Here is a 20,975-nt window from a genome sequence, read left to right as displayed (position 1 = left end):
TTGTGGATGAAGCAAGTCACTGGGGCTAGAGAAAGAAAGACAGCGCCGGACTAGGGGGATCCGTGTGAGATTTGTTTGTTTTTAATGCCGTGCCAGCAACGCAGGCTATATCACGGATTCCGTGTGAGAGGTGGCACAAGAAGGTCTACAGTTGGAGAGACGGACTGAGCTGATAAAGTGTTAATAACAGACATCCTGGAGACAACGGTACCAGAGTGAGGCCACGATGTAGTCAAAGCGGGCACCAGTGCAGCTCACGTTAGAAGAACATAATAATTCCCTCACATAATACTACCCCACATAACATTTGCTCACATTTACCCACAAGATATTTTCCCACACTACCCCACATAATACTTCACCACACTATCCCACAAGATACTTTCCCACACTTCCCCACATAATACTTGCTTTAATTTACCCACATTATACTTTCCCCACACTACACCACATAATACTTGCTCACATTTACCCACATGACATTTTCCCACACTACTCCACACAATACTTGCCCCACACTATCGTACACAATACTTCTCAAAATGCCGGTACACAAGTTCCCCTGTAATTATTTAAGTGATGTCTGGCTAGCACAACTCCAAGTCACACACACGTTGAGAGTTCCAGACCTGGGTGACTGTATGTCTACTTCAACTGACCACGTGACGACTGGGTTCACTGGGTTTTCTGCGGTGGTAACAAGCTGTTGTAGTTCACAGACACAAGTAACTGTGTATCTCAGGCTACGTGTGTAGCTGTGCATCGTCAGGCTACAGGTGTAGCTGCATGTGTTCCAAGCTAACCAGGGCCCAGTGGCTGGACAGGGAGAACATGGATGGTCTGTACTTCACGGCAGTTGGTGTGATGTCCTATCTTTGGTTATCACAGACAGTACAGTCACTGGTTCGTTTATAACAGCTAAAATATTAAAAACTAATTTTTGTATCACTCATTTTTTCCTTCTTCTAGCTCTTTGACATCTGCTTATTAACCAAACAAATCAAAGAATATAAACACATGTAAAGTGAATAAGCCTTCGTCATATGATGTTTCTGCCCTTCTTATTTTTACCTAACTCACAGATGCATACACATGCTGATATCCACGTCTACATATGTTTATATTATCTCTCTCACACACACATTAATTTTTCTAGGTCCCCGTCCTCAGTAATAACTTTACACCTCGAGCAGATCCAGTGAGGTATCATGGCAGTTGACAAGGAATAGTTAATAATGGATGTGAAGATCATGGCTGGAATCAGCAGATCCAAACATGTAAAATTGGGGAAGAGGGTGAATTCTTATGTTGCTGCGTCTAAAATACTCATTTCTATAATATTTCGGCAACTTTGTTTAGCTTGTGTTATTTCTCTTTCGCTTGGTGTGAGCTTGCTGTCATCTGCTTATCTTGTTTCATACTGCTGTTTACTTGATCACCTTTATCTGTCCATTTTGTTTTCAACTGGTGTTTACTTGATTGAGATTACATTGGTGTGATGAAGACGACATTGGATCCACACCTGTGTCCAGGCTGCTATGGTCTGTCACGTGACGCTCGTTGGAACATAAGTACCGAGAACACAAACACACACAGAGAATGTGAGAGTGGTCTGAACGCCACTCACACACCCAGCCCCCATGTACCCGACACTAACGGTGCTGTCACCACCACCATACCTGGGCCCAAGTTTTACCTGGGAGTCTCGGCGATCGTGCAACAGGTGTGAGCCGATCCCAGACGTGCCGGACGCGTCAGTGCACCACGTGACAGAGCGCGCCGCTGTGTGAACGCGCAGTTGTGGAGTGTAATCTCCACTTTGTAACAGATTCCAAGGCCAGCTCCAAGACTATCAACCACGACCTTTAACTTCTGGTGGAAAAACATACATGGGGAATGTGGGATGGGGGGAATGCAAAATATAAACTGTCTTAAAATTTGTTGAACAAACTCTCTGTAATTAAAGGTATGAGATGTAACGACCCATCCTTCTTGGTTTGTAAATAAATTTTTAAACTATTATTTGTTGTTTATGACAATTATTCAAATATATTTTCATATATAATATGATGTAATCTTCACTTTATTTAAGTGTTTACAAATCCTTGTGTATTTCATTATCTTTAATGGATGGATTGTCGGTGAGCTTTCCTCAGAAGCATGGCGACCAGGTGTGGAGAGACAGGTGATCAGACCACCCACTGACACGGAGCTCAGGTAGTGACGACGTGCAGAAGATAAGACGCTTCTCTCTCTCTCCTTCCCGTCACCTCTTGTCTCCATGGTGTGGGAGGAGGGAGAGGAGAGGGAGGGCGAGGAGGGACAGGTGTGGGGAGAGAGGGCGGTGCTGGCCCACTTTCTCGACTTGTCGGCTTTGCTGGGTCTCGTGGCCAACACCCCGATAGGGTGTGAGTTCGCCACCTGTCACCCGCGTCCTTTTCTGCGTCTCGAGTTTTTTCTCTCCTAATCGTGACCATGGCTGGAGTCAGAACCCAGTGAAGTTGTCAGCTTGTCCTCGTCGGCAATGCCTCATAGCTGCTTCCATGTAAAATAATTAAACAACATTCAGTTTAACAGTGTTCGTTAGTCCTTATTTTGTGGGAATGTTTACAAAGTTATAAGCATTGGCTTGCTTTGTGATGTCGGTTTGTGTTCAAAGGCCATCGAAGACTATCGGACCGTGCTGTCGAACACTCGACCAAAACTTTGCCAAGTTGTTTGTGACACACTGATGACTTGGTCAAGGTTGGTTTTGTTCTGGGGACTGTGGTGCTATAGTCACTGCCAAGCCTTGTGTCATATAAAATGTCCTATCTATTTGGGGCATTAGTAGGTGGGGAGAGGAGGGAACTGGTGTTTTACACCGAGTCAGCAACTGACTTTATCACGGCACTACAGCCAGCCATGTAAACAAATGCCACCCGCAGAGAAAGAGCAGCGTGCCCGAGGCGAGAACTGAACCCAGGAGACCGACTCTTTGTCTTGGTGACGTCGTCGTGCCGACCTGTACGAGCCTTAGGTGAGGATTAGCCAACCGTCAGGGATTTTTCACATGGGGAACTCCACATGTCCTGCGTGTCACACTGTCGCCAGTGATGCGCGATCAGCGTTGCGTAATTACGGGTACCTCCCACCCATTTGTTCACCGTGCAATCCATGACAGACACAGACTGTAAGCGAAGTCAGGGGCCCAGCTCACTGTGTGTAAATGTGTGTGGGTGAGAGAGAGAGACCCAAGCTTTCACACTCCACCACCACCAGCAACAACAACACTTTAAGCCTGTCTGGGAAGCACGAGAAAAAGATTTCAACATCTTTTTATACCAAACTAAATGAAATTTCGATTATAAAATATCTTCGTTTCTTGTGCACCAGAAGATAAGTCTGTCTAGAAAACACTAAAAATAAAGTTAAAAACAGTATCTGGTCGTGTATCCAATAAAGAAATTGTTAGCTAGCAAATATTTGTGTCTTAATATTCAGACCAGGTAGTATCAGGAGGAAATCAGACACAAGGGTGATGTTGGTGTTTTGACTGTAGACATTAACATTTGTTAAAACCTTTGAAAAGTTCGCGCACGTGAAGTACAAGGTGGTCAGGACCTTGTGAACAGAGTGCCAACGTGTGACCGTTAGCAGGTGTTGAGTTGTCACCCTGAAGACTACGTAATGGGGTCACGAAACACCCGGGGGCATCCACACCCGCCGGACGTCCTTCCCTGACTGGACGTCATTAACACCTGGTTGACCAGTGGAGCGAAGCGGGTGTCCGGCCTTCCTGTCTGAGTTCGTGGTGTTGCGAGGTGGTTGGTGGTGTTGGAGGTTCTCAATGTACAACGTGTTAGAGCATGGACGCTGATGAGAAGGACGTGTGTCCAGGTATTTAAATTTTTGTTCACTGTTGAGTTAAATGAAAATTTTGGTTTTAAAATCGTGTACAGTTGATGAAATGATGTTTATCTGTGTTGATTTTATCCTTAAATGTTGCACTGAACGAAACTCAAGGTTTGTTTAGTGTAAACAGCTTGGTTATATCGGAGCGTGCATTCAAAAGTGTTTACATTTAAGACGAGAGCTGAGAAAATACTCAACTTTTCCTCAAAAGCTGGTCTTCTTTCTTATTCTTCGTCTTTCGCCCTTTATATTTTAATTCTTTTCCCTCTCCCCACTTTTGTTCTCCTTCCTCTATCGCGAAATTAGTAACGAGAGCAAGTGTGCTCGGTGATGTAAGATCCCTTTGAACTTATGTATGATGGCGGCTGAGCTGAAATGTCTACCTCTCGGGGAACACTGAAAGACTTCTCGTTTTCTCTTCACATTTTTTTAAAATTTTATTTTATAAATTATTTTCCATTGATCGCAGTCCTCAAGGTAGTGAGATTCTCTGGGAGATGCAGTGCGACATAAACTGGTCACATCATCTGTAAACATACAGAATGAGTTTCAAGTCATCCATAGTCTTCCTCACTCACTCCTGTGGATGGTACACACCGCATGGCATCACATGGGGGAGACAAATCCTTACTTACAAAGCGGGTGGCGGTCTCTGATCTGTCGTCACCCGGGTGACGGGCTACTTGCAGTGACCACCCAGTCTTTGTCACACCCGCCCTAGGGTACAACCCTCGTCACCGATGAGGTCACTGGACAGGCTGATGTAATGTTATCGCATCCTGTAGAGTGTAGACCGTGGCGGGTTCTCACTGTCTTTATTTCTGTAGCTTCATCTCATTTGTTCGACAACCTATTTTTTCAAGTCTTCATTTTACTTTTTTCTGCACTTTGTTTACCTTCCATCTTTCATGCTGGTTTTTTTTTTTGTTTTTTTTTTTTTTTTTTAAAATTGACTTTCGTGGGAGAGGGTGGTTTACGTTTATTTACTATCTTGGGTTTATCTTCAAAATCCTTCTCTTGTTTTGTTTTCAATGATGGTACTGGGGCGACTTTCTTTACATGGACATTGTCGAAGAGAACTCTATCACAGCTGTTTGTTAAACATTTATTTATGTCGTGTAAAAACATATTTACACACCATGTAAATACATTCGTACATAACAGTTAATGGAGGCTTATCAGCACAAAGTGACAAAAAGACTACAGGGTCTCGTCTTCAGGATTCAAACACCGATAGCCAGCTGTTAGCGATAACACCACCAGCGTCTGCCAACGCTCCGGCAGAAGGTCTCATGCTTCAAGTCGAGTTCTTGTAGACACCGTAGCCAGACATGACCCGGCGCGTGATAACACACCTGTACACACCTGTTGCTTCCGAAAACTCTCCGGTTTGGTTCTCAAGCACCGACTCCTGTTGTAAAGAGCTGGCGGCGGAAACAAGCGGTCAGCCCGAGTTCTGACCTTTTTTTTTTTTAACGAATAAACTCCACCCTCAGGCCTTTCTCAGATAACAACAGACGGCATCAAAGTGCGCCGCAGCAGACGAGTTTTGTGTTGAAACAAGTCAAGGTGGGTGACGATGGTTCTCCGTCTTTCAAGCTGTCTCTTCCTCTTCCCAGCTCTCACCGAAAAAAAAAAACCAAACCCAACAACTTTGGGTTTCGACTTCACAAGAAACAATGTTCTCTTTAGGCACTTGTCTTATTATTAAGTGAATGCGAGCAATCTGTTCCATCTGTGTGTTCCGGATATATCTTAGTAAATATGTTATTCTGCCACCTTTTTATTTCACTCTCCTACAAGAACCATCGGTTTCTTTGCGACAACTTAAATTTTTTTCTGTACTATTGCGCTGTCTTTATCTATTAAGAAATATATTTTCAATTTTTTTGTGTCACAAAGTCGTTCACACAATCGAAAGGAGTGTTTAGATGCTATAACCGATTAAATCATTCTTTCACCCAGGGGACATAATGGAAGAAGAACAACGTCCAACCGTGACGTCACAAGAGAACATCACCGTCGTCGAGAAGTTTGACGGTTCAGTGAAGCTGCGGTTGCTGGACGCTGCGCTATGGCATTCCTTTCATCAGGAGGGCACAGAAATGATCATCACCAAGGCTGGCAGGTCAGAAATTTTCACATCTTCCGAATACTCGAGGTTTTTAGTGAGTTGTCAAAAACTTTGACTGTGTCTACACAATGCAATTTTGTTTTGAATGAATTAACTGAACACGATGCAGGATAATATTTACCCAAAATCTGGATAATACACTCCTCCCAGTTCCTAAATTTATGTGTGAAGTATAAACATAAGTCTCACCAAGTTGTCAATGCGAGGTGTAAAACTTTGACACACGTTTTTTTTTAGGGGTGAGAGTGTTCCTGCTTTGTTTGCTCTGATGTGCCTTTACAAATGTTAAGTAGTTGGTTTGCATTTTTGTTTTTGGTGTGTGTGAGGGGGAAGGTGTTGTCAGTCTCGATTTCTTTTTTTCAATTAAATTAATACGAGAGCAGATTATGCGGTTCACAATTAACCTTTTGCCTTTTGCCCAGACGGATGTTCCCCTTCGTGATGGTGACTCTGGAGGGGCTGAGCCCCACCCTGCTGTACTCGGTGCACCTGCAGGTCGTGCCGTGCGACAACCGCCAGTACAAGTTCTGTCAGCGGCGCTGGGTCAGCGTGACCGACGCACCCACCGGTCCCGCACCCATCCCGGGTACCACCTACCTCCATCCCGCCTCACCCAACCGCGGCTCCTTCTGGTGCCAGGAGATGGTGTCCTTCGCCAAACTCAAGATCACCAACAACAAACATTCGCAAGGGAACGTAAGTTGCGCCGTTTGAAGCTGAATTAAATGTCTACTGTGAAAATGTTTGACAAGGGCAAGAGTTGTGTGTGTTCATGTTTTCAAAACAGAACGCCAACTTCTCTGTCTCTGAATTTCTTGTTTTGACCAGGAAATAAAATTTCATAAAAATATCTGATAAATATTGTGTGCAGGTAAAGAGATGCAATTTAAAAATGCGGTTAGTCAAGTTTATGATACAGTAGCAAGTAAATGTAGATGTGAAGCAACAAGCAGGACTGATGATGTGTCATCGCACGATGTTCGCCAGATCGTCCTGCAGTCCATGCGCAAGTACATGGTGCAGATCATCGTGCGCGAAGACCTCAGTGACGTTCAGTACGTGTTTCCGCTTCCGGAGACGGTGTTCGTGGCCGTCACACAGTATCAGAACGAGAACATCACCCGGATGAAGATCACTCACAACCCTTTCGCTAACGGCTTCAAGTACGCACACGTCACCGGGTAAGGACACACTCACTCTCTCATTGTCATCTTAAATACAGAGAAAATATTTAATTTCCGTGTAGGACATCATTTTACCTGCCATTAATAATAACATCCTCGCATCTGTTTCCTTTTGTTTCAGGAATGAAGATGCCAACACAAACGGACCTCGATCAGGTAGTTTAGAGAAATCTTACTGTGTAAAATATCTGAATCCCTAGTTTCACTGCTCTTATCAATTCGGCTGCTTTGTATTGGTAGTTTACAATTTAGAAACCTACGTAAGTTCTAATGTAATTCCGTAAGTAATAACAGAAAAAGATGTCATACCTCGTCCCAAAATGAGGATTATAAACCGTTTGTTTCAGATGTCACGAAATCGAAGGACACCAAACATAAAAGCAGCTCTGCGTCTGGCACGAAATCCTCGACCAAAACAGCTCGAGCCAAGGCAACGGTTACTCCTCAAACACTCTCCTCCACGGCACTTGTGTCCCCTGTTCTTGACACTCCTGCTGTCAAACTTGAGGACTGCACCCCTGATACCCGCCTGTCCAGTCCGCCACCTTACGACTCAACCCAGATAGAACAGACAGAAAACTCCGAGGACAGAGATTCGACCCCTTCAATGACAACAACCGCACAGTTCAGGTTCCAGCACAGTGACCGTTATTCCGAAGAAAGAAAATCCCCGGCTTCATGGTCCAGAAGTCAGGGAAGAAAAGTGAAGAATGAAGACGATGATGATACGTGCGATGTCGAAGATCGCGAACTTAAAATGCAAACTGACCCTCACAAGACATCATCGAAGTCGCCATCATCGGTGTCCAAGGCAGGCGACGAGGAGTCGACACAACACCTTGAGAATAACAATGGAAAGACAATTGCGGGCGACATGTTCACTCATTTGGACCAGTCGTCCACAGTGTCGCCCCCACTATCGCTTGCAGGAGAGACTGAGAGAGATGTCTTCAAACCTCCAGCCATGCGTAAAGCGAACCCCCGCAAAAGGTCAACAAACAAACGGTCGCCTGGACTTCCTGCGTCCACAACCTCGGACATGGAGTGGTGCAAGAGTCCAGTGTCATCTTGTAATCTGGTAATCTTTCTCTTCCTTCAAACTGTTTTGTCTTAAGTATGGCCAGTTGTAAAGATAAAAATAAAAATTCAAGACATTTACATACTCAGCAGGGCACAGGAGGTCAGAATCAAGACAGGTCATGGCAAACCCTCCAACAAACACCGGAAGTTGTCCCATTGTAACCTCAACGGCATCTAAAGGCATTTATGTTCTGACTTGTGATATCAGCAACCTGACCTCTTATATCGGGTGTAGGTGTGTTAAATGGAAAAGTTTACATCTGGGAATTTAAAATCTTGTCACAAGTTCATTCAAGGATGAGTGGGTGGTGATGTTTTTAATCCAGTGGCTTCTTGGCCTGTAATCTGAGGTTTATAAAATTTGTAAACTATAATCAAAAGGAATTTTATGACAACCGCAAAGTTCTAGTCAGGCAGAATTTGATGGATTCGAGCAATTTCAGTATCTGTTGTTGGTCATTTCGCAGGACCTCCCAGATGACTGCGTGGTGAAGTTCGACCATGGAGTGCAGCTGCTCCTCCACGACTGCGGCCTGTGGAAAAGCTTCCAGGCACGTGGTCAGGAGCTCAGCATCGGGAAAGATGGCAGGTAACTTGGTCTGAGTCCACTGTTCCGTAAAATGATGATGGTGTATGCACATGCACGCATGAATGGTTGATTGATTACACGTTCTGCGTGATGTTTGTGTGTTGACTGCAGGTCACGTGTACACGTGGTGTGCGCGAGCGACGCCTTGTGTATGTCCTGGAGAGAACAGTGAACACGAATCGCAGTGATGGATTGAACGTGTGTACTCTGTACGTGCATTTTCAAAGCCAGTTACATTGTACATCTCTTGCTTGTTCTTTTACTCTCTCTTTCTATTTTAGTTTGTTGTCCTCCCTTGTCTTCCTCTCTCTCTCTCTCGTCTCTTCCTCCACGGACTAATTAGAAATATCCCAGCCCCCGAAAAAAGAAATAAACGTTTTTAAATACAATTTCACCAGAAAATGATATAAAGTTCTGTCTTTTTCAGGCACATGTTCCCTGTCATAACCATTTCCCTTCGTGGTCTGGACCCTGCCCGGATGTACTCAGTGTGGCTCAACCTGACAACAGCAGACGATATTTTCTCCAACATTCAAAGCGGGACATTGAACTCAGTGTTTGCCCTTCATCGAACCCCTACCACCGTGCAGCCCTATATGCACCCCTTCTCTCCGATGCCTGGCTTGGCGTGGATGAAAGACAGGATCGCCTTCAGCGAGGTCCGGGTGACCCTAGACTCGACTCTGGATGATTCTTCTTCGGTGAGCCTTTATCTGGACAGGTTAGAGATATGCTGAAAAATATATAGAGAGAGAGATAGAGGGGAGGAATATGCAAAGTACTGACTAGAACCAGTATATGAACTTTTTTTTAAAAAAAAAAGCTCTGCTACAGTTAAAGTAGTGTAAAGTGTTATCATTCCTTGTCATCTCTTCTTCTTTCCCAGCTGAAGCTGCTCCGCAACCGCCGCTACCAGCCGCAGATCCTGGTGCGGGAGGAGGAGGAGGTCGCTGTCGGTGGTTTCGGCAGCTCCGGGGACCTTCTGTTCTTCCCCTTGTCGGAAACCACCTTCATCGCTGCTTCTCAAGCCCCAAGTCCCCAGCCGGAGGTCCGGAAAGCCAAGAAAAGGTAGGAATACACTATGTACCTCTGATGGTATGGTGAACACTACTTACACCTCCACCAGAGGAGAGATATTGTTCCAACTGTTCATTCCATTGGTGTTTGCACCGCAGGTGGATTTAATGATGTGAGATTGTTTGGTGTTGATGTTGTTGTTTTGGCACTTGGATTACTTTGGTGAATGTAGAGTTGGAGTTTGTTTTTGTTGTAATATGAGAGTCTAGTCGTGTTGCCCTCTTGGTATTGTGCATTGTCACTACAAAAAAACTTTGCCTGTTACAACAAATGTCATTCAGTATATTTGTATAAGCAACAGCAGGAGGTTGTGTCTGTCATTATGACTGTCATCACATGTTTGGACAGTTCCTCCCTATGACCTGGCTGTGAGAACATAAGTAGTATGTCTATTCCTGACCTCAACATTTTCTGCGCAGGGTCAGCACCTTGACCAGCACTACCGTCAAGAAAGAATGTCCAGAAAGTAAGTTTTCCTGCTTAGGACATGTAAATACAGCTGATGACATGAAAGTTATTATATAAACATAAAAACATATAAACATAAGGGTGCAGCGCTCTCATTGTTGTTGGTATAAAACTATAGTTGGTATAAATACATTTATTGCGATTAATTAAAAAAAACAGCTGGCATAATTATTTAAAAACCTCGGAGGATAGTGGGGGGGGAGGAGTGGTTCCACGTGCACGGACCTTCTGTGTTCAACAGTCTTTTCATGTCCCTGACCCTCTAGGGTTGCCAGACCCGGTGACTTACCCTCTGCAGTTCGCGGCGCCTGACCTCAGGACGTTGCCATGGAATCCTGCGTTTATGAGCCGCACACCTGAGCCAACTCATCGCTTGAACAACCTGTGTAAGATGTCACGTGACGCAGCGTCATCACTGTCGTCTGTGGTACTTTGTGATGTCACGCGTTTAGTGCTGTCAGTGGTACGGTGTGATGTGTGACGTGTGCTGTGTCGTCAGTGGTACTGCATGTGTACTGAGTGACGTGCCTGTTGTCAGTAGTACGGTGTGATGTGTGACGTGTGCTGTGTCGTCAGTGGTATTGCATGTGTTGCTCAGTATGCTGAGTGTGACGTGCATGCTGTCAGTGGTACGGTGTAATATGTGACGTGTGCTCAGTGTCGTCAGTGGTACTGCATGTGTAGCTCAGTGTGTGACGTGCATGCTGTCAGTGGTACGGTGTACTGTGACGTGCGCTCAGTGTCATCAGTGGTATTTTGTGTTTAATCTCTTTGGTGTACAGTGACGTACCTGTGCTCAGTGGGTTCAGTGGTACGGTGTGATGTGCGAGGAAAGTAACATTTTTTTCCTTCTCTCGATCAGTGTGCATGCCTGCCATGCCACAGCTCCATCCTGCGCACCTGGGCCTGCCAACCAATCGCCTGCCGCCATCATCCCCTGTACAGCCCATGACGTCATATCCTCTACAGTCGCTGTTACATCAGTTTCGCTCACCCTTGCACGCGGCGTATGGACTTGCCTTGCCCGCCATCAACCCTCTGCCATTCCTGTACTACCCCTATTCCATGAGTTCCCTAAGCTCCCTTTCTCCTACAGAGTCCCCTAAAGTCCTCGATCTTTCCTCACAGACGGGTCAAGGAAACAGATAATGGACTGAAGTGAGGCTACCTGATACATTCCATGTTGCCACTGTACAGAATTAGTCCTGTATCTTAGTCTGTCATGAATAAACACTCTTCATAAATCCTGATAACAAACTACCTGCAATGATTATGAAGTGCTCATGTAAATATTTCTCGGAATTTGTCAAGTAAGGTAACTTCACATTCTGATTGCTGTATATTGTTCTATAATCAAGTATCTTTGTATGACATTATTTCAATAAACCAATGACCGCAAACAAGATATTTTTGTGGTTTCTCTGCCATTCGTCACGATGTTATCGACTTCAGGCTGAATCGTCCCGAACAGCATCAATGCATCACCTTGAGTACACAAATAATGGAAACAAAGGACGCTGTTTATTTGGGAAGCAGGAAAAGCTTGGTCGCCTTCCATCACCATGTGACATCATCCGAGGGAGGACTTGCAGAGGCTGGCAGCGATGTGTCATCAGATGATAGCGTGCACTGCTGACTCGTGTCAACACAGCTGCCGGCATCACACTGATGGATGTTTTGGGTGTTGCACGTGCGGCACGGTGTCGGTGCACTGAAGCATCAAGTTTACTGAATGCACTGTTGTGTGAAGCGCCTGTGTAGATGCACTGTTGTATAGTTCTATGTACACTATACAGCGAGGACAACTGTCAGTACACACCAGGGACTGACCACCACCACCACCACCATCACAACATTCAACTTGATGTAGAAACGTGCTTTGGGGGCTGTGCACTCGGTTTACACCCTACTCGGCATACATAAATTGTGCTAAACATCCATTCTCATGATGCCATTTAAACAAACTATTGGGATGCTACTATAAATGTTCCGCCAGCAACTTAATTGAAAAATCGTCAGCCATGTTAAGATGTTAGGACCGAAACCTCCTTTGTCTGCTACTGTGACTGTATAAACACAAACAAAACAAAACAAAAAAAGAAATGAAGGATGCATTACTTGGCTTGAGCACGCACGATACATACACTGGATTTTTTTCGTTGTTGACATTATCTCTTTACAGGTTGTAATAACACAGCATCTGGAAATCAATTATTTGACTAAGATGAATACAGAAAACAAAGCGCTTGAACATCATTCCGCGCCATCTACCTTGAACAGGAATCAACAAGAGTGGCTTTGGTCATAGGGTCCTGAGGCAAGAAATAAATATTCCCTTCTCACAGACTGTTGGCACAGGGTGGTGATGGTGGTGATGGCCATACAGAGTAGAACTACCTCTGCTGGATTACCCGTCCTCACAGCTCTCTAACAAACTAAAGTCCTGCGTTAGCTGCTGCTTCATCAATGCCTGCTTTTCTGATAATTTCGTAAACTTTCCTATTTTATTTTATTTTGTCAATGAGAGATTTAAGGGATTTGTGATTTATTGATGGTTAATTATATTAGTTTCGGGACAAACAACACGTGAACTGCAGTGAACCAGTTTGATGTTCACTGGCTGTTTGTGCACATAAAGGCGCTCACGACCATGGTCCGGAGGCAGAGTGAGCACCAAACCCTCCCAGAGTCGGGTCAGCGAGGACACCTGATAACCACGAGCTGGGACATCTCATTCTTGGCTCACAACAGGTGATAAGAGGATGCTCTTTTATTTTACAGCCTATGTTTTCTTCGATTACTGTACGATTCAAAATGAATTATTTTATATCACAGACTTGTAAAGACAATGTACCTATATACTGTTTAAAATTAGCATTAATGGTTTTACATCACCATAGTTACCGATTTTTTCAGACTGTATTTATGAATTGTTTATAGGTCGTGTCTAGCTATTTTTTTTTTTTTTTGAATGCGATGGGTTTTTTGTTCGCTATCATTGAAATCTCGAATTTCGTAAACTTTTTTTTTCCTTTCTTTCTTGTGGCTTGTGTTTTTATGCCAGCAGACAAACTAAACCAACTATAAGAAGACAAAAAGGAATAGTGTAACGAAATCTTTTTTGCAAAGTTTTTTAGAGCCAGACTACTATAGTCTTTAGAAAACGATTTTTGTGTGTAATACCAAACCTCACTTGTATTTATCTGTAGGTAAAACAAATCATGATGACTCGCCTCTTCGTGCATTTCCTTCTTGTCCTGATGACCTTTGTCTTCTGCCAGTCGGCATCTCTTCAAAAGACAGATGGCGCCGTCACAGGTATGTCTACCTCACCCTGTCCTCTCACACATCAGTTGGCACTTGGCACAACAAACGACACCAAGTTTCTCTCTTTAGTGCGGTTACCAGTTTCACAGTTCAAGTATTTCACAAGCTTTTCTCTTCAGTAAGACTTTAAACATTCATACTCACAACTTTCTTCTTTTTCATGATTCGCACATGTGCTGAGAAAAAATGTTTCTAGGCTCGGAGGAAGGTTCATTAGGAATATGGTGTCTCCTCTTAGTCAAAATGCTTTAGTTATGTACTGTCATGGCTCTGATCATCCCATAAACCTAAGTTTCAAGTGTCCCGTTGCAATCTAGGGTTAATCTTCCTAAAATACAACCATCTGGACTAGCAAATATTAGGCCAAGAAATAAATTGGGAACACACTAAGTGGCGGCAAACAAATTACAATCTTTTCCAGATAAGTGTTTGAAACATTTTAGCACTTAACCCAACAAAAAGCCGTTTTAGGTATTAACCCTTCCCCTAAATGTTTAATTTTTCTAGCGGTCTGTTAATATTGTGTCCGAAATAATCAGTTAATGGACAAAGCAAATATATTTTATCAATGATTGGTCACAAAACACACACACACACACTAATAATTTCTACTCACCTTCTTTTACTTCGGATTTGCCGTAGGGCGACGAAACGATGAACCTTCCCAGCATGCACCGAGCACGCTTACCATGCAGGTGTACCCCATCATGCTCCGAGTCAACCTCGCACCTGACTTCAAGGGCGACCCCAATGTCTTCTCTAACTAGTAATTTAAATTATCTCCCTTGATTATTTAAACGAGCGACTGACTCGGGGGGAAAAGGGAGAGAAGAAAGACTTTAATGTGCTCAGATATCTTTCTGTAGTGTACTCAGTTTAAATTGTGTAAACATTATTCTTAAACAGTTTGTTTTACATCCAAATAAATGCTTATCAGCGCACCTTTTATTTATTTATCTTTTTTAAAAAAATAAAGTCTAGTCTTATGAAGAAAGTTGTCTCATGTTTAGAATGTATTTTTTTTTAAAAAGAAATAGAACTTAGAAATCTTCTCCAGACTTCAGAAAAAAATGAGATGACGTTATCCAACATTTTTCAGGGGAAAGGGGGTGGTGGTGGTTGTGGTAGGGAGGGGTGTGATGGCTGCGGGGAGGACGATAATGACGAGTGAAGACGATGATGGTGACTTTAACGACCAACCTGATGGCAGCAGCAATAATAGTGGGCTTCACGATCATCGATAATAACAAGCTACAACTGTCTCATGTATTTTCAGAAAGATAACAACTGTTTAAATGCTTCATGTGAAGAGAATCGTGTGCATTTCCAATGAATGATCATGCAGACGCTAAAACATACAAAGGGATAAGTTAGTCTTAGAATACAACTTCACAAGACATCATTCGAAACTGATAAAAAGGTCTAGTGACAATACAGAATAGGATACAAAATATAAAAATGCCTCGCAAGAATACAGCATAGGATACAAGATAGGAAAACACCTTGATAGAACACAGAATAGGATATAATATATGTAAATGCCTTGAGCTGATCATTCACACGAACTCTGGAACTCCCACAAGTCAATGAGGATCGACAGGAGTACACTCCTTCCATTACCAGCTTCTTGCTCCCAAAATGTGTTCTTCATCGATACACTCTTGGTCAAGAGAAACTATTAGTACAACAATTGAAGTACATTACTTTTAATCCTTTGATATTATATAATTTTTTTACAAGTGTTTTACAATCTTTTAATTTTTTTATGTCTGATTGAAGATTCACCGGGTCATGGCCACGGCCACGATCAAGACCACGGTGCCATTAACGCCTCCATGTGCCAGCAACTGTCGGAGCAGATCGACTTCATGATGAAGTTCTCTCTAGAACTGCCGTCCTATGTCACCATCTCGGGCCACAGGTTCCGTCTCAACATCGACATGCCAGGAGTTGCCCCGCGCCCTTCATCCGACACTCACCAAAATCTGACCTAACTTCATCGTCACTCCTCTTCCTTCACACCTGCTTCTCTTCCTTCACACCTGCTTCTCTTCCTTCACACCTGCTCCTCTTCCTTCACACCTGCTTCTCTTCTAGAGGACCTCCGTGTTCATCACATTGAGTTTGCCTCCCTCTTAACTCCGATAGATAGTTCTCATGTATCTGGTGCGGCAGTACAGTTGTTACTCTTCATGTTTGTCTCCTTCGGCTCGGAATCAATGCCCGTTGCTGTGACTATTGGCTGTGTGATTACAATATTAAAATCTTTCTACTCCATGACTTGTATTTGTATGTGAGATGAGATGGTTTTCTGTCTGTATTGCTTGCTGTCAGGTACATGTGGTTAGTTTGTGACTTGTGTTATTCTTGTCCTATAAACATTAGTCACCGACAGACATTGCTGAACCACTGAACTACATCTTCCCAGACATTGAACCACAGCTTCCCAGATACTAAACCACAACTTCCCAGACACTGAACCACAGCTTCCCAGACATTGAACAACAGCACCTGGAATAGTCGGCTGATTTCATTTCACGACCATTAAAATTTCTCTGGCGAGTTAAACAAATGAACACACAAGAAAACTTTTCTCAGTTAGTGCACGTTTAAATGACATTTAAATGAAGCTGCAAGAGATCCAGCAAGTCGTTAGAAGTCCATTAATTATGTCATTGTCTGTGTTACTGCTAATAAATTCTGCTTCTCGACACCTTTGTTTCTGAACTGTCCCAATCAAGTTGACCATGTCTTAGAATTAAAAAAACTTGATAACCTCTGCCAGAACTGAACACGACTTTCCTACAGAGTTTAACGACATGGTAGGTCATGAACAGACTTGAAAAATATCCTCCCTGTCTTCCTCCCGCAAACCTTTCTCCATTTTTGCTTCACCCCTGTCCTGTATACCTCTACAGAATCAGTTTTCACATCGACTTACAGTTACCATCATCTTAATCAGGCTTCAGACTATTTATCCTACGAACAGTACCTTGCTTGTACTCTGACTGCCATAGTTTTCTCGACAGAACCTGTTCGTCAGATGGAGAGGACATCTTTCAGTTCCAGTGAGGGCGATCTCCGCACCAGTACAGTGTGCATCAATGGGTGTGCTCTTTCTCACCTGCTCTTGGTCTTCACTGAGTGTGACACCTGTACAGTTGCTGTTCACTGCGCTGAGTTCACCTGAGGCGTGACCGTTACCACCGAACTTTTGCTGAAGGGTTTTCGGGAAGCAAATAATCCGAGGCAGCAACTATATGTCATTTGGCCATTCTTGTCGTGTACTTAACCTCCCCACCCCTTCCTCTGGACACAGCGCCATTCATCAACTCGGTCATTAACAACATGTTCATAAGTCTTAATAATAGCTATGCAAAAAAAAAAAAATAAATAAATAAAAAATAAAATAATAAAAATCCTTTTCTTTGTGTAAACCATGAAAGATGAAAGAAGTTCACATCAACTTTTTTTTTTTAAACCATGCTAGATGAAAGAAGTTCACATCAATTTTTTTTTTTTTTAATCTTGATCTGCACTCAACTGTTCCTCGTTCATTTTTCTCTTTCATCTCTGATTGACGGCTGTGGCCAAGCCTTTGCCTGAACAACGGCGGTTACTGACTGATGCTTCCGTAAAAGCCGTTGTTAACGACACTTTATGGCGATGTTGAGCTTGTATTTTGTGCACAGCACCGTGTCCCCACTACCTCCCCTCTGCATCCCTATCACCTGTGGCTGGTAACGAACTTGTAGTTTCCTGGAGTGCCAGGTACGGCAGGATGCGATTTTGCTATATAAGAGGCTTCAGTTCGTCATCCTCTTCACCTGGGTCTTGAAGATCTCCTGAACCTGAGGACAGTTCGCACCTGAGCATACGAAGGTAAGATTTTACTTTGGCTCCTGAATGTCTTACCTGTGAATTGATAATTGTTTAGAATTAGTGTTCAATGTACTTACGGAGTGCTTGAAATGTATCCATGGTTATAACCTTCTCATCTTTCGGATGTATTTGCGGTGCTGTAGATGGTACCCTGCTATACTTCTCCTATTTATTGTACCCTGCTATACTTCTCGTATTTATAATACTCTATGAATGTACCCTTGATAGGCTTCTTATTGTATTTCAGAGGTAGTCATGGTACCCTGGGGATGAATGTACCCCCTGATACCCTTCTCGTTATGTTTCAGATGAAGGTCCTTATTTTACTCGTCCTTCTTCACGCGCTGTGCGCCATGAAACGTGAGTAGCCTTGTATGCTGTCTTGTATGAGTCTCAAATTTTTATCGCCTACCATCTTCACATTCATATTCCTTAGTTTACACAGGTTTCTGGTGCATGAATCATGGATATTTTAGGTGATGTGTGAAAAAGATCCAGTGTGTGTGCAGGGTGCAGGACACTTTCCTTCAAACTTTTCTAAAACTCTCCTCTACAGTTGTCTTTCTCAATCATCCCCAGCTTCCTGTAAAAGTTACAAGATGTAAGTGGTGCTCATACACAAATCTACTTTTATGTTTAAGTTTTGCTTCTTCTTCCCAATATTATTTCCATCTCACAGACAACCTTAGTCTCTACCTTTCTTTTTTTTTTCTTTTTTTTTTTGGTCTACATATCTCAAGCGCCTAATTGTGATATTTTTCTTTCTGAAACAAGTTTCTCATGCGTCTGTTTTCCCGCCACAACTCGGCGATGAATACGAGTGGGGGGATGACATCAACGACGACGACGACGACGATGATGATGATCGCGATGACGGTGTCGTGGGAATTGGATGGCTCGACAGCATCATCAGAGGCGGCGTGCCACGTGGTTTCGCGAGCAGCTCTGCTTCATCTGACGCCGCCGCTAACTCCGCCTTGCTGGGAGGAGTGGGAGGGGGCCCAGTGGCGCCACCAACCGCCAGTGCTGACGCTTTCGCCAGCGCCCAGGCCTCAGCCCTCGCCAGTCTGTTGGTACGTCATCTGCGCATACGAGTATGTGTGTGTATGCGTACGCGCGTCGGCTTTTTTCCTTTTACTATTTTCTCTTTCACTTCTTAATCCTAAAAATTATAAAGGGAACAGAACGTAAATAATTCTTTAAAATTATTTTCGCAGTAGCTTTGTTCCCCTCCCACCATTATTTTTATTTATTTATTTTGGAAACATGTCAGTCCCGCCACATGGCTTTCAAGTAGAAAGCTCCACGTATGGATAAGCAATAATGTAGTTCACCAAACGATACAAGTAAAAAAATGACCTTTTCCCGCTTTTTTCGTCAGGGAGGGAACGCGGGAAGCGGATCTTCATCTTCAGCATTTGCCTCGGCATCTGCCTCAGCTTTTGCGAGCGCCACCCAGAGAATCCGAGCCGCCGGTTCCGCCTACGCAGCTGCCCAAGCTCAGGCCCAGGCCACGGCTTCATCCCTGCTGGCGGCGCTGCAGTCGTCTGGCGTAGCCCAGTCCCAGGCCTCGTCTAGGGCAGTGTCGTCTGCCACCTCCGCCATCGCCCTGGCGCGCGCCGAGGCGCAGGCCGCCGTCACTGGCGCCCGGGAAGCCTACGCCTCGGCCGTTGCCCGCGCACGCGCCGGCGTCAGCACCTTGCGCAGGACCGAGGCCACCTTCCGAGCTGCCGCCTCCGCCTTCGCCCGCGCGCGTGCCATCGCTCGCGCCTCCGCTTCACGGGTGAGTGCCCAGGCCTCCGCCTTCGCTTTCGCCATGGCCCGGGCGGCGGTTGTCGTGCGGGACGCGGCTGCCGACGGCGCGAGAGCGGCGGCCCAGGCCATGGCCTCTGCGAGCTCCAGAGCGCGTGCTGGACTCGGATCAGCCTCGGCGGATGCCCAAGCCTTCGCTAGCGCCCTGGCGCGTGGCAACATTGGGACCCAAGGCGCTCTGGGAGGAGGCTTGCCCGGCCTGGACGGACCTTCTGCTGACCTCGGTGGGCTGCTGGGTCTGGATGATGCTGGATCCTCGAGGGTCGACGGTCTTGACGGTCTTGGGGGAGCAGGCGCTGGAGGAAACCTCGGGCTGCCACTGGGCGCATCGGCAAGCGCCAGGGCTCGAGCCAGTGCGACTGCTACGAGTGGCTCCGGCAAGGTGCCCGGCTCGTACTAACACAAGCGACCTGTTTTGCACGGGCACAGTATGCCCGTTATCTTTTTTCGCTGTCTGTAGCAATCCTCGCTTACCTGGCTTTGCATTCAGCTAATAAATATTGAAATAAGCTCCAATTTCTGGCTTTTCGTTATGCGATTTGACGGCTTGTTCTCCGTTCCTCAATATATTTCCATCAAAGTGTGGTTTTTCAACATATTCACCCACCTTGGTTATAGTTCTATTAGTGAATTGTTGAATAGACATGGACGCGGAAGCAGGCGCGCAGGTGTACACACATGGATACAACACACATACATAAGTCTAAGGGGTAGTAAGGTAAACTGCTCACATCTCATGCTCCACATCAACCATCTGGCTACCTCCAGGAAGAACTGGAGTTACCTCGGTACACAGCAACAGAAGAACACAATGTGTGTATTGATACAGGCATACATTCAGCGGAAGGAGTGGTAGAACATAATAAAAAAAAAAAACCCAGAAAAACTGACTAAACTATTCAACAAATATTGATGACTATAAGAACAAAGAATTCAAACTGTTTACTTTGAAACATTGTTGTTACATACATCCGTACAAAAGCCTGCTGTCCAATCAAAAGGTACATCGGTGAAAGTGATGGAAGCGCCTTCTTTCTGAACAAGACAAGCACATCCGTGTAAGTGTGTTGTACACAACCAACTAGCACCCTGCACAGGACATCGACACTCTGTGTGTCTTCAAGGCACACTATTTCCCCTAACCCCTACTGGCAGGAAAAGCAAACCAAACTCATTACACAAACTTGTTTTGTTAGCATGTTCCTGCACCAGGTTCTAGTGGGTGTAAGCAGACCAGTAAATTTTGACTCTTTTTTTAATTGATGTAATCATTTGCGAACTAAATGGCAAGGACAAATCCAACACAATAAACGAATAATAAATAAGCAAAGAGCTTGACAGTGTGCAAAGAAAATGCTAGCTACTCTGCAACCGTCACTCCTTAACCTCCTGTCTATTTTGAGTACATTATTTTTTTAGAATGTTTTAGAAAATGTTCCTCTTTTTAATTTACATACTTTTTTAGAAACCTATCCTGTTCTCTAGAATTCTTACTGTTGACTCATCAACATCCATTAAGCTTCAAGAC

General features: G+C 44.4%; 3 protein-coding genes across 5 annotated transcripts; all 3 read left to right on the top strand.

Annotated features, from left to right (window-relative positions):
- Positions 1-3,603: 3,603 nt before the first annotated feature.
- On the top strand, positions 3,604-11,817 carry LOC112564976. 2 transcript variants are annotated; one of them, XM_025240169.1, is made up of 12 exons: positions 3,604-3,879; positions 5,860-6,022; positions 6,451-6,724; positions 7,016-7,209; positions 7,334-7,368; positions 7,560-8,290; positions 8,760-8,881; positions 9,309-9,582; positions 9,768-9,949; positions 10,378-10,424; positions 10,693-10,812; positions 11,289-11,817. In XM_025240169.1, exons 1-12 carry the CDS (start codon positions 3,849-3,851, stop codon positions 11,573-11,575), a joined length of 2,460 nt encoding a protein of 819 aa, XP_025095954.1. In that variant the 5' UTR covers positions 3,604-3,848; the 3' UTR covers positions 11,576-11,817. The 2 variants fall into 2 exon arrangements, with proteins under 2 accessions (XP_025095954.1, XP_025095955.1); XM_025240170.1 differs by lacking the exon at positions 3,604-3,879 and adding an exon at positions 4,451-5,463.
- Positions 11,818-13,079: 1,262 nt separating this feature from the next.
- Positions 13,080-16,030, top strand: LOC112564440. 2 transcript variants are annotated; one of them, XM_025239267.1, is made up of 4 exons: positions 13,080-13,177; positions 13,636-13,744; positions 14,396-14,519; positions 15,533-16,030. In XM_025239267.1, the coding sequence occupies exons 2-4, from the start codon at positions 13,730-13,732 to the stop codon at positions 15,745-15,747; spliced, it is 354 nt and encodes a 117-aa protein (XP_025095052.1). In that variant the 5' UTR covers positions 13,080-13,177; positions 13,636-13,729; the 3' UTR covers positions 15,748-16,030. The 2 variants fall into 2 exon arrangements, with proteins under 2 accessions (XP_025095052.1, XP_025095053.1); XM_025239268.1 differs by lacking the exon at positions 14,396-14,519.
- Positions 16,031-17,312: 1,282 nt separating this feature from the next.
- Positions 17,313-19,847, top strand: LOC112564795 (fibroin heavy chain-like). The gene is made up of 4 exons (XM_025239869.1): positions 17,313-17,635; positions 17,944-17,995; positions 18,410-18,708; positions 19,017-19,847. The coding sequence occupies exons 2-4, from the start codon at positions 17,944-17,946 to the stop codon at positions 19,845-19,847; spliced, it is 1,182 nt and encodes a 393-aa protein (XP_025095654.1). The 5' UTR covers positions 17,313-17,635.
- Positions 19,848-20,975: the final 1,128 nt, after the last annotated feature.

This window comes from Pomacea canaliculata, linkage group LG5 (genome assembly GCF_003073045.1).
Source record: "Pomacea canaliculata isolate SZHN2017 linkage group LG5, ASM307304v1, whole genome shotgun sequence".
Taxonomy (NCBI): Eukaryota; Metazoa; Mollusca; class Gastropoda; order Architaenioglossa; family Ampullariidae; genus Pomacea; species Pomacea canaliculata.
This window is presented reverse-complemented; position numbering and strand designations above follow the sequence as displayed.

Bases quoted from the DNA above. Each gene is read 5' to 3' on its own strand.
- LOC112564440 (XM_025239267.1), top strand. The intron at 14,520-15,532 runs GTAATTTAAATT...GTCTGATTGAAG, and splicing joins CCCAATGTCTTCTCTAACTA to ATTCACCGGGTCATGGCCAC.
- LOC112564976 (XM_025240169.1), top strand. From the start codon at position 3,849: ATGGACGCTGATGAGAAGGACGTGTGTCCAG. The intron at 6,023-6,450 runs GTCAGAAATTTT...CCTTTTGCCCAG, and splicing joins ATCATCACCAAGGCTGGCAG to ACGGATGTTCCCCTTCGTGA. The intron at 9,583-9,767 runs GTGAGCCTTTAT...CTTCTTTCCCAG, and splicing joins CTCTGGATGATTCTTCTTCG to CTGAAGCTGCTCCGCAACCG.
- LOC112564795 (XM_025239869.1), top strand. From the start codon at position 17,944: ATGAAGGTCCTTATTTTACTCGTCCTTCTTCACGCGCTGTGCGCCATG. The intron at 17,996-18,409 runs GTGAGTAGCCTT...TTCTGAAACAAG, and splicing joins CGCGCTGTGCGCCATGAAAC to TTTCTCATGCGTCTGTTTTC. The intron at 18,709-19,016 runs GTACGTCATCTG...TTTTTTCGTCAG, and splicing joins CAGCCCTCGCCAGTCTGTTG to GGAGGGAACGCGGGAAGCGG.